At 43.2% G+C, this 13,079-nt stretch overlaps 1 protein-coding gene across 1 annotated transcript; it reads right to left on the bottom strand.

Annotated features, from left to right (window-relative positions):
• Positions 1 to 2,776: 2,776 nt before the first annotated feature.
• On the bottom strand, positions 2,777 to 12,793 carry LOC143280535 (uncharacterized). Its single transcript, XM_076585222.1, has 3 exons — positions 12,661 to 12,793; positions 9,552 to 9,637; positions 2,777 to 4,908 (listed from the first exon to the last, which is right to left on the bottom strand). The coding sequence occupies exons 2-3, from the start codon at positions 9,631 to 9,633 to the stop codon at positions 4,253 to 4,255; spliced, it is 738 nt and encodes a 245-aa protein (XP_076441337.1). The 5' UTR covers positions 9,634 to 9,637; positions 12,661 to 12,793; the 3' UTR covers positions 2,777 to 4,252.
• Positions 12,794 to 13,079: the final 286 nt, after the last annotated feature.

Here is a 13,079-nt window from a genome sequence, read left to right as displayed (position 1 = left end):
TGGTCATGATACACTTTCTGGACTACTTGTAGCTTGGAGTGTGTGTTGATGTTGTTGACAGGTGTGTTGTTTGACAGCATGGAGGGGATGTTGGAATGTGTCTTTCTCCCTGTGAGAATTTCAACGGGACAAGGGAGGGTTGGGCTGATGGGGGCTGTGTGAAAACACTAGAGGGTAAGGTCTGGGTCCTGCTGAGGTTCTCAATGTCCTTGTTGGTGTTGTTCCAGCAGGCTGCATCTCCGGTAATTAGCTTCGTCTTTTCCACTCACTGATGTGCACTGTAGAGCTGGTCCAGGATGGTTTGGTTCTGTCTGTTGGGGGTTGGGAGTCTTTGACCTCTGAAGATTGGACCATGTTCAACAGAGAATGTATTTCTGCATGACCAGTAAGATTGGAACTCTTCAGGCCGATCCTGGGTGGAATGTGCCCAGGTATTTATTGATAATGGTTGTGATGAACTTCGTGTGGCTGTGATCATCTTTAATATCCTCTCGTTATGTCAAGCCCTTCTGCAGTGAATTATACACACTGGAATCGGATGTCCAGGTCGGGTGCTGTGTTATTTTTCTTGCTTGGCAGCCTTGCTAGTGTGTGTGCATGGTCATTATTGTAGCCTTGTAGCTTGAGCAGCATCCTCTGTAGTGGTGTAGTGGTGATAGATTTGGGAGTCTGTTGTCAATGGCCATGTTGTAGTGGTTTTAAACATGTATCATAGAATGGTTATGTTATCATCAGTTTGTCATTTCTCACTGTTTACTCGATACTTGTGTGCAGTTCAGTGTGTAGCCAATGGTCGAACCCAAGCAAGAAGCTTTCGTGTGTTCAGTTCCAGATATAAATGGGATTCCGATAAATATTTCACATTGTGATGCCATGTAGTCAGACCTTGTTGTAGGTGTTATTGATGAAGAGTCCCATTTGCAAAATTGAATGAATATCTTAAAGTTGCCAGTGAGTGCATACTAGACATTGTTTATAACTGAGCCAAGAAGGCAGGGTGACTTCTCTTGGAGTACAGAAAAAAAGAAAAGAAAAGGTTTTAATCAACGGTTTGAAAGGTTAGCATATTATTTTGAGTGATAGCTAAACTGAGTCAGATACAAGGTGTAAATATACGGTTCTAAAGAGAGTTAAAATTATAACGACAATTTCTCCAAGATTTGCAAAGTGATTTGAATGATTCTCTGAATTTTTTAACGCTTTTCGCTCTGTGCAAACGCGTATATTTTGTTAGACCAGTATTTCAAAATAACTAGTGATTCAATCATGTTAAAGCTGTCTTTAGTTCTGACTACCGATGATGTGAGAATGAATCCGGTGATTAACTTGATGTTAAGTATGTTAATTTTCCAATGTCAGGTATGTTTGCCAACGTTATGTATGTTTATTTGACAGTCCTAGGTATGTTAATTTGTCAGTGGTATACTTGTATATGACGACTCATGTTGAATGTATGAAGTTGCGGTTACTGTTGCCAAGATTAAACAATGATCATCAACAAAAGAAAACATGTGTAATATGCTGCTACATCTGCAACAGCAAAATTATGTCACAATGATTAGTTCCATTAGAAATGCTTTGTACATGTGTGGTTTTGGTTAGTCCTGTTTCTGACGATCAGAAAACATTTTGTCACACAGCCTTTGAAACAGTGTCATGTCATGGCTTTGTATCAGACTTTAAGAGAAGGACATTCACCTGCCGTTTTATCAGAACGTGTAATTACAAAGTTGTCAATAATTGTTTACAAAGCTTATAGTGTGATGAGTTTGCGATTTCTTTTCTTTTCTGTCCTGTGGAAAGACCGACGTTTGTTCGATTCGTGTGATTTGACCGTTTGCCCCACTGACCCTAATTTTAATTCTTTGTCAGCTTGTAAGTTTCATTGCACAGTTCGTTATGTACATGTACCTGTATGTATGGTGTTGGAGGCATTGTGTCGGCAAGCGCGCACTGTGTTTATGTGTGTGTTTGTTTGATTGTGTGTGGAGGGGCGGGGTGCGGGGTGAAAACGCGGATTTGTGTGTGTGTGTGTGTGTGTGTGTGTGTGTGTGTGTGTGTGTGTGTGTGTGTGTGTGTGTGTGTGTGTGTGTGTTTGTCTGTGTCTGTGTGTCTGCGTCTATGCATTTGAGTGGATGTTTGTGAATGATATGAAGGGCATGTGTGTTCGTGTTAGGGCGTCGTACGAGGATGTGTGTGTGTGCGTGTGTGTGTGTGTATGTGTGTGTCTGTGTGTGTCTGTGTCTGTGTGTCTGCGTCTATGTATTTGAGTGGATTTTTGTGAATGATATGAAGGGCATGTGTGTTCGTGTTAGGCTGTCGTACGAGGATGTGTGTGTGTGTGTGTGTGTGTGTGTGTTGTGTGTGTGTGTGTGTGTGTGTGTGTGGTTTTCCACTCGTAATTTGGAGTGTAGAGTACATAGGTAGTTTTCATTTGATTGAGTTTTTCTAACGGCCTGTTGTTTCGTTTCCAGTCACTTTTTACACCGGGAGACACCAGCCCAACAATGACAACCCTGCTGCTCTCTGGCACGTGGAATGATTCCACCACAGCGGACATGTATGGAAACACCCAAACACTGCCTTGGCGGAGCTATCCACTCTACATGGCTGCATATTACATACAGGCGATCTATTTACCTTTCGTTTTTATGTCTGGTTTATTTGGAAACGTCATGACCATCGTCATTATGCGACGTATGTCGTCAGATGACTCCACCGTGAATAACTACTTCACGGCAACAGCAATAATGGACACCATATTTCTGTGCGTTTCCACACTGCCAACATGGGTAAGAGGAATTTCTGACTTCATCATAACGGCCACACATGACGTGGTCTGCAAAGTTATCCCCTGGCTGTACACAGGGGGCAGCACGATCAGTTGTTGGTATCTGGTGTGTATGACTGTGCACAGAGCAATGTCTGTTGTGTGGCCACATCATGTCAACTTACTGTGTACACGCCGAACTGTATTTCTACTGCTTACAGGAGTCACTGTCTTCTTTGCCTTACTGTACTCACATTATCTCATTGGCTTCCATCTAAGTTATTTTCCCAGTCATGGGAGATCTTTCTGTGTAGCAAATTACGATGACAAAATGTATATGTATTTTTTGGAAAATATATTTGTTTACCTAGAAATGATAGTGTACTCTTTTCTGCCATTCATGTTCTTAGCTGTGTCGAACAGTGTTCTTGTCTGGAAACTCAATGTGTCAGTCAAAGCAGCTGGCAGCCACTTAAGCCAAGGGGATTCTGAGCAAGTTCAAGCCCGTAAGAAAGCAGCTGACTCTGTGACTTTGACTGTTATTGTAGTGTCCATGTCTTTATTAGTTTTGACTTTGCCAGCCTCCCTCAATTATATTCTGCAATATTTTTCTCAAAATTACGGAATATTATCTGCCTCCGATAGGGCCAGATCAGTGTTCATTTCTACCATGTGTGGTTTACTTATGCACACCAACAGTGCAGTGAATTTCTACCTGTACTGTCTGACGGGAAGGAGGTTCAGGGAGGAGTTCATCAAGGTCATGTGGTGTGGGAGGAACAGACTTCAGCATGGTGCTCATCACTGACAGGAGATGTCACTGAACACACCACACGTCTGTCCCTGTACCCTTCTACTTCCGATATGAACCTGGATTAAAAGATGGACAGGGGGAACGTTCAGGCTGAAATTGACCACCCTGGATGTAGATGAGGATAGCAGAGTTAGAAATAAGCTAGTTTCCATTTCACACATACACAGGTGCATAAATGTACCACATTTTATTGATCCATTTCCTTTTCTTATTTTCTATTTATTCAGTGCTTTTTTTTTTTTATTGTTATCACCATTGTTTTCTCTTCGAAGTCCTTTAGTGCAAATGCCTGAAGAAAATCATAAAATCTTCAAAATCATTCATAGTCTGTCCACACATATTGCGATGGAACACTTTAAGTAGATTGCTTGAATGACGTGCTTTGAATTAATCCTCATTATCACAATAGATATGGACAGGAAGAGAGGGGGTAGTGAGAGAACGGGTAGAGACTGCATAACGTACACGACTGGTCAGTTTGATTGCACAACCAATAGCAAAAACAACAACAAAACAAATACAGTCAACAGCATCAAAGACGTAAGTTGATAAAAACACCTAACTTGTAATGAATGCGCTAATATCATTAAGGATTCATTTCCTTTGCATTTGATTTATTTGAAAGGGTTGAATAGAGTACCAAGTCCTTCTCTCTTTGCAATACGCAGCTAATCGCCACCATCAGACTTCACAAGGCCAACACCGCCAGAGCCTTCGTTATGAGGTCCTTCCCTCTTTGCAATACGCAGCTGGTCGCCACCATCAGACTTCACAAGGCCAACACCGCCAGAGCCTTCGTTATGAGGTCCTTCTCTCTTTGCAATACGCAGCTGGTCGCCACCATCAGACTTCACAAGGCCAACACCGCCAGAGCCTTCGTTATGAGGTCCTTCTCTCTTTGCAGTACGCAGCTGGTCGCCACCATCAGACTTCACAAGGCCAACACCGCCAGAGCCTTCGTTATGAGGTCCTTCCCTCTTTGCAATACGCAGCTGGTCGCCACCATCAGACTTCACAAGGCCAACACCGCCAGAGCCTTCGTTATGAGGTCCTTCTCTCTTTGCAATACGCAGCTGGTCGCCACCATCAGACTTCACAAGGCCAACACCGCCAGAGCCTTCGTTATGAGGTCCTTCTCTCTTTGCAGTACGCAGCTGGTCGCCACCATCAGACTTCACAAGGCCAACACCGCCAGAGCCTTCGTTATGAGGTCCTTCTCTCTTTGCAATACGCAGCTGGTCGCCACCATCAGACTTCACAAGGCCAACACCGCCAGAGCCTTCGTTATGAGGTCCTTCTCTCTTTGCAGTACGCTGGTCAGTGTCTGTTGACAAGCAGATGAAAAAAAGAAAGAATTATTATCAGTAGTAGTAGTAGTGTCTGTCTTTCTGTCTTGGTGTGTGTGTGTGTGTGTGTGTGTGTGTGTGTGTGTGTGTGTGTGTGTGTCTGTGTGTCTGTACAATGCACAATGCACTAATCTTAATATAACTAAACAGTACGAATACATTGCATTAACTGAATGCGTAACAGGAAGAGAAAGTGTGAAGAAGACAAAGACGTATACAGAACAAAAACATAGGCCATACATGGTGCATATTTGTGTGTGTGTGTGTGTGTGTGTGTGTGTGTGTGTGTGTGCTTGCTTTATAGAAAAGAAGAATCAGCTTCATTTCAAAGAGAAGAGCGGTTTGTATGGTCAGAGGAGAATGTCCAGATATTCAATGATGAACTTGACAGTCATCATTTTCCGGGATGCCGAGATGCCGATAGAATACTTATGATATATAAAATTTAAGATTGATGATTGTGTCTTTCACGTGCGTTGTGTGGAGCTGCTGCTTGTGTGATCTGAAAGGTTGCAATAGGAATGAAAGAATATGATGAATGGTTTGATGAAAAGTGTCAACGAAAAAGAAGAGAGTAGTAAAGGGTCTTCTTAGGAGTTTCCAGCGGTACAGCGGTATGATCATTTGCTGCAGTCTTTACAACAATTAATAACACTAACCCCGAGAATGATGTAGTGGTTGATGACGCTGGGGATTCTAATGAACCTTTAATTATGAACGACCCAATCAGTAGACAAAAAGTAATTGACAGCTTAAAGAAATTAAAAATTGAGATGACAAAACAAGCAAATACATCTGTTGGCGATTTTCTATGTGCTGGGGATTTTCTCGTTGTACCGTTTAACAAATTATTTTGTGATGGAATCTTCCCTGCGGACGGGGTAAATAAATCATCGTTCCAGTATATAAAATGGAGACTAAACAATCCGGATAACTATCGTGGAGTTGCTATTACCAGCATATTAGTAAACTTTGAATAAAAGATCAACAAAATGGGCAGAACAGGAAAAAATACTGAAAACAAGCCGGATTTAGATGGGGGATATAGCACCATAGATCACATGTTTACTCTTTATTCTTTTATGCGAACACAGCTACTGAAAAATTCAAAATTGTGTGTTGCCTTTGTGAATTTTAGGAAAGTCTTCGACTCTGTTAACAGAAACATGTCGTGGAATATTTTGCGAACAAGTGGAATGAATGACAAGTTACACATGGCGATGCCAGGGACTAAGACATGAAGAAGGCTTTATTTTGGAATTTACAGACTTACTTGTTGCTTCATATAAACAAAGTTCGCGTTCTGGAATGAAAAATTACAGAAAATATAATTGATTTCTTTTAGTTTTAAGAGTATGCTCAAGCCAGGAAAATATGTTAGTGTGATAACAAATAAATGACACACGATAAGTATTGAAAGATTTAGACTCAGACATGGCTTACACGCACAACCAAGAGGGTTTTACACTGACCCATCCACACTCTCCCCTTGTCCAGTGTGTTGGTTCCTAAAGGAGGATGAAATGCATATATTTCATTGTAAGCCATTTAATGTTCGTGAAAATGCATCATTTCCTAAAGAGGCATTGCAGGAAAGGGTGTCCCTGGTGTGTTGAAAATGAATTATCATGACGATAAAATAAGATCACTTGCGAAGTACATTGCTGAAGCATATAGTACTCGAAAGAAGATCAATTGATGTTAGTAGCTTCATTCCATAGACAGAGAGACTAACTTTTCGTTTTCGTGAACTGAAAGAATGGATGGTCGAAAGTTAAATTACTCCAAGTCCTTTTCTTTTCTGTTCCATTTTGTTTCATTGTTTTCATCACTTTTTTCTCGTTTGAACCACCATGTCACTAGAGCTGTATAGCTAATGACAAACATTTCAGTGTTCAGTGTTCTCTCTCTTTCATATCTATCTGTCTACCTATATATCTGTAGTTCTCTATTCATACTATTTATTCATTTATCTATCTATCTGCCGTTTGTCTTCACATATAAAACATTATGCTTTTTCTGGATACATTTCTCCTATTAACGGCTGTGTGCACCTCTGTCAGTGTATCCGTGCATCAATATTCAAAGTTATTCTGATGATCTATAATGAACAGAGAATGCCCTCTTCTTCTTCCTCTTCTTCTTCCTCTCTTTCTCTGTGAAGTGTCATTGGGGCGTGGCACTGGAGAACTGTTCAGATTCCTCCAGGTCTGTCAGTTGTGTGTCAAAGCCAGGTCTGCTGATGGTGTCCTCGTCCTATCTGCAATATTGCCAACCCATGTGGCCATACCAATTTTCTGTTCTTACCTGTCAGTAGATCTCCATACGACCCAGTGTGCTGTTTGATGATCTGACACACTTGTTCAGTGGTGATTTGATTAAATGATCAGTGTATCTGACGATTCATTGCATACGTATACATATTAATACTCCATACAGTGTATCTGACGATTCATTGCATACGTATACATATTAATACTCCATACAGTGTATCTGACGATTCATTGCATACGTATACATATTAATACTCCATACAGTGAACTTACTTAGCTGTCTCCCTTCAAAATAATATCATTACATTCAAAAGTTTTCTGTTCACAGTGTGTTTATTCCTTCATCATTTATTATTGTGATGTGTAGACCTAGATAATTCAGGGGAAAGACAGGATGTAAATGCTCATCATGTCATGTTGGAAAATAGATCATGCTGTTTTGTCCTGTCTGACGTTGTCTTGTCTCTCCTCTTCCTCCCTCCCTTTCTATCTTCAGTTTTATCCCCTCCCCCTCCCCCTGGCTTTCCCCCTCTCTGCCTCATCCCCCCTTCTACCCACCATTCGTCTCCCTCCCTGTCTTTTCCCCTCCTCCCTCCTCTCTTTCCCCTTTTTATATTCACTTCATTTCCATACCTCTACCCTTCATCTCTCTTTCTACATCTTGTTACTCTTCCCCTTTCTCTCGCTCCATTCTTTTGATCAGTCGATGTCTCTGTTCCTGACTCCGTCCCCTGCTGCTCCCTCTCTCTCTTCCCTTTCACTAACGACGACTTTCTTTCCTCCTTTTCCTTCACATGAATGTGAACTCACCTCTTCAGTTAGAGCAGTGGCATTTTGAATAAACTATTGTATCGCACCATATCATTTTGCGTCGTTTCTTTGTGTGTGTGTGTGTGTGTGTGTGTGTGTGTGTGTGTGTATGTGTGTGTGTGTGTATGTGTGTGCGTGCGTGCGTGTGTGTGTGTGTGTGTGTGTGTGTGTGTGTGTGTGTGTGTGTGTTTACCCGTTGCCTATGTTTTTGTGTCTGTGTGTGTGTTTCACTCCGAAGAAGAATGAACATCACTGTAGAATATTGAATAATTCCTCGCACACACACACACACACACACACACACACACACACTGAAACACGTGCACGCACGTGCGTACACACATATACAAGTACACACGCACGCACACACGCACATATTTGAACAGTTATAAAAACATAAGGTAGAGAATCACAAAGGCACACATGCAGACAGAAGGATATTTTTAGTTTCAAGTAGCCAATGACAACACACACACACACACACACGTGCGCATGCACGCACACACGCGCGCACACACACACACACACACACACACACAAACTCGCAGGATCGCAAGCACATACAGATACTCTCACACACATATGCATGCACACACACACACAGCGCGCTCATGTACGCACGGAAACAGGCACGGAGACACACACATTACTGCCCAACACATGGGTGATGAATTTGTTTCATTGGCTGCTGTTGCTCAAATGCCTGAAAGTTCATTACATAGAGTATTTCTTTCTTCAACTTTGATCAACAATGTGCATCACGTGACAGGGAAAATATCTCTCTCTCTCTCTCTCTCTCTCTCTCTCCCTCTCTGTCTGTCTGTCTGTCTCTCTCCCTCTCTTTTTCTCTCTCTCTCCACCCCCTTCCTCCTTTCTTTTTCTCCTCAAAACTGTAACGACCATCATGTACTGCCACCCAGGACCCACGACAGTGGGCCAGCAGCTGTTGTCAACTACTCTCTGTGTGAGTGTGTAAATACTGTGTATGTAACGTGTGTGTGTGTGTGTGTGTGTGTGTGTGTGTGTGTGTGTGTGTGTGTGACAGAGAGAGACAGACAGAGCATCACTGTCTGCATTCACATGTGTATACGCGCGCGTATGTGCTCACGTGTGCAGATGTGTACACACTCGCATATCTTTGTCTGCACGCCCGCGCATGTGCGCACGGACGTGTGCATGTCACCATATGCATGATCGCTCTTGCCTGTTGATTTGCACGTGTTCATTCACAAATACGATGGTGCGCACGTGCATACTTTTTTGTGCGTTCATGTGTATGCGTGTTCCTAATCGCGTGAGCGTACGTGTCTCTGTGCCAACATGCAGTGGAACTGAATCATGGATGCACTGGATTTACCATGGGAAGATAATACCAGCCTGGACTCGGAGTGAAATTCTCGTTTGAGAGTGTTATTATGCATTCAAGTATTGCAGGTCAGCTATTTAGTGGAGGTGTGTGTGGTGAGGGATAACTTTTGCCAGGTGTGGGACAGAGACATGCATATGTGGAGAGAGGAAGTGACACAGGGGAGATTTACCGGCTTCAGAATCCACATCAGCAGAGATCATCACCATGGCAGAGACGACAAGCAGGAGAACAAAGACAAGCTTGATGTCCATGGTCCTGGAAGAAGACATACAGTAAGAATGGTATATGGTACACAGGCCGATCTATGGTCCTGGAAGAAGACATACAGTAAGAATGGTATATGGTACACAGACCGATCTATGGTCCTGGAAGAAGACATACAGTAAGAATGGTATATGGTACACAGGTCGATCTATGGTCCTGGAAGAAGACACACAGTAAGAATGATATATGGTTCACAGGTTGATCTATGGTCCTGGAAGAAGACATACAGTAAGAATGGTATATGGTACACAGACCGATCTATGGTCCTGGAAGAAGACACACAGTAAGAATGGTATATGGTACACAGGTTGATCTATGGTCCTGGAAGAAGACACACAGTAAGAATGATATATGGTTCACAGGTTGATCTATGGTCCTGGAAGAAGACACACAGTAAGAATGGTATATGGTACACAGACCGATCTATGGTCCTGGAAGAAGACACACAGTAAGAATGATATATGGTTCACAGGTTGATCTATGGTCCTGGAAGAAGACACACAGTAAGAATGGTATATGGTACACAGGTTGATCTATGTTCTTGGAAGAAGACACACAGTAAGAATGGTATATGGTGCACAGGTTGATCTATGGTCCTGGAAAAAAGACACACAGTAAGAATGGTATATGGTACACAGGTTGATCTATGGTACTGGAAGAAGACACACAGTAAGAATGGTATATGGTACACAAACCGATCTATGGTCCTGGAAGAAGACACACAGTAAGAATGGTATATGGTACACAGACCGGATGCATACTTCTGGTGAAATGTAGACAATGGAAAAGGTGTGGTTGCGATGCACACTTCATATCCATGCTTTGCAGAATGCACACAGTGCGAACTACGTGAATGATACACTCGTGTCCATGTTCTGGAAAACACGCACAGCATGAATGTTGAGTTGGTAATGCACACTTCATGTTCAACACTCCTCTGTGTACCATTCAATTAGTGTTTCTGACACTTTGTGAAGTCCATCGGCAGTAAAGTTGTAATACTTCATGTTCAACACTCCTCTGTGTATCATTCAGTTAGTGTATCTGACACTTTGTGAAGTCCATCAGGAGTAATTTGTTCATCAACATTTTCAGTACTAAACAAATTTAAGATAAACGTGAAATATTGCAATAAACTGAGATAAAAGCAGGCCACCATGAACTTATGTCCACCCCCTCCCTAAGATTCCGCCTCTTTCCATATCTACTCTGATTCTGTATGTGTGCGTGTGCGCACGTGCGCGCGTGTGTGTGTGTGCGTGTGTGTGTGTGTGGTGCATTCCAATTATATTCTGGTTTAGATTAAAACATATTACATTAGTTGTTACGGAAGGATATTCCAAGAAAACATTAAATTTTGTGACATTGGCATAACTATTTTGAAAATAATGATAATTGAATGGAGCAAGAAAATAGTATCTAAAGCAAAACTGACTGCAGGTCACATTACAGAAAATAAAGAGCAGTGCGACAGGGTTCATCCATTTCAAATAAAAGCAGATGATCAGACATTATTCCATTCAAAGTTTTGTTCTGAAGATCTGTTAAGAAAACTTTCTATCCCAACAATGGTGGGACCATCAACCCAGCTCAACCAATGAATGGCAACAACGGGAGAGCCATCACCAGTGAAGTAGACCCGAGACCAAGATGGTTCCAACACTAAAGAAATCTTTAAGTGGGCTCCCCCATTGAACCTCTGACATCCCATCAGGAACACAGCCCCCATTGAACCCCTGGCATCCCATTAGGAACCCAGCCCCCATTGAACCTCTGACATCCCATCAGGAACCCAGCCCCCATTGAACCCCTGGCATCACCATTAGGAACCCAGCCCCCATTGAACCTCTGACATCCCATCAGGAACCCAGCCAGCCCCCATTGAACCCCTGGCATCCCATTAGGAACCCAGCCCACATTGAACCTCTGGCATCCCATCAGGAACCCAACCCCCATTGAACCCCTGACATCCCATCAGGAACCCAGCCCCCATTGAACCTCTGACATCCCATCAGGAACCCAGCCCCCATTGATCCTCTGACATCCCATTAGGAACCCAGCCCCCATTGAACCTCTGACATCCCATCAGGAACCCAGCCCCCATTGAACCTCTGACATCCCATTAGGAACCCAGCCCCCATTGATCCTCTGACATCCCATCAGGAACCCAGCCCCCATTGAACCTCTGACATCCCATCAGGAACCCAGCCCCCATTGAACCTCTGACATCCCATCAGGAACCCAGCCCCCATTGAACCTCTGACATCCCATCAGGAACCCAGCCCCCATTGGACCTCTGACATCCCATCAGGAACCCAGTCACTGGAAGTGAACACCAACAACAAGGCTGAAACTGCCCAAATTATCGAAAACTTGAAGGGTAGCAAAGCTGCATAGCTAGATGGCATACCACTAGAAATACCCAAAACAGACTTTAGTGCCCCTAGCGGTATGCCATCCAGGCATGCAACGATTTTCCTGCTGGCCGTCGACTGGTCCTGATTAAGAACATCCAAAATGACACCACAGATATACCACTGACCTCAACCAAATTTGCAAATGGAAGGTGTTTGCCAACGACGTTAGTCTCCTCTCTAACAGATGCCAAGATACACAAGAGAAGACGCATTAAGGTGGCCATAGACAATATCTAATGCTAACCTGTGGAAAGAAACAACAGATTCATGCCAGCCCAGCAAGAAAATCTGGAGAAAGGAAATGGACCTGGACTGGCCACACCCCACACAAGCCCCCAAACAGCGTCACCAGACAAGCAGTGGAGTGCAACCCTCAAGGGAAAAGAAAAGTCAGCGGACCAAGGCAGACATGGAGAAGATGCAAGGAGGATGAGATGAAGGCAGCCGGATGGACATGGGCCCAACTGAGGATCACAGCCTGCAACAGAGTCCGCTGGAGAAGTGCTGTGCGCTCCTCAAGACGATCTAAAGAATAAGTCAAGTCTGATTTGAAGCATAACTATTAAAACATAACACAGGAAGCATGATCATACTCACAGTCTGTAAGCAGGATGGTGAAGACCTGGTGAAATCAGGGTTCGCTGTGCTGTAGTAAGCAGGGTGTGAGGACCTGTCGAAGTCTGAATCTTTAAGCTACAGCACCCAGTTTTTATAGAAGTTATCACATACACAGGCGCACATATACACAAACACGCGAAAGTAGGCGTGCGTGAGCGCACGCACACATGCACATAAATGCACGTGTATATAAAATAACTTCAATGGTGCTATTCATCTCATTCATGTGTCCTCAATAGTAGTTTGATGAAAAGGGAAAAAATTCTGGCACAGCTGCTGCTCTAAAAGCAGGCAGAAGATCTGATTGGTTAGAGACAAAATGTTTTGAGACAGTGCAGCTCTAAAACCAGAAGATCTGATTGGTCAGAGAAAAAGAGGTCACTGGGACGGTGCTGCTC

The sequence above is a fragment of the Babylonia areolata genome, chromosome 3, assembly GCF_041734735.1.
Source record: "Babylonia areolata isolate BAREFJ2019XMU chromosome 3, ASM4173473v1, whole genome shotgun sequence".
In the NCBI taxonomy this organism is placed as follows: domain Eukaryota; kingdom Metazoa; phylum Mollusca; class Gastropoda; order Neogastropoda; family Buccinidae; genus Babylonia; species Babylonia areolata.
This window is presented reverse-complemented; position numbering and strand designations above follow the sequence as displayed.

What these genes read in the sequence shown, in the direction of transcription:
- LOC143280535 (XM_076585222.1), bottom strand. Translation starts at nt 9,633, where the DNA reads ATGGACATCAAGCTTGTCTTTGTTCTCCTGCTTGTCGTCTCTGCCATG. An exon ending in TGATGTGGATTCTGAAGCCG is followed by an intron (nt 4,909 to 9,551) that starts GTAAATCTCCCC and finishes GCTTGTCAACAG; the next exon opens with ACACTGACCAGCGTACTGCA.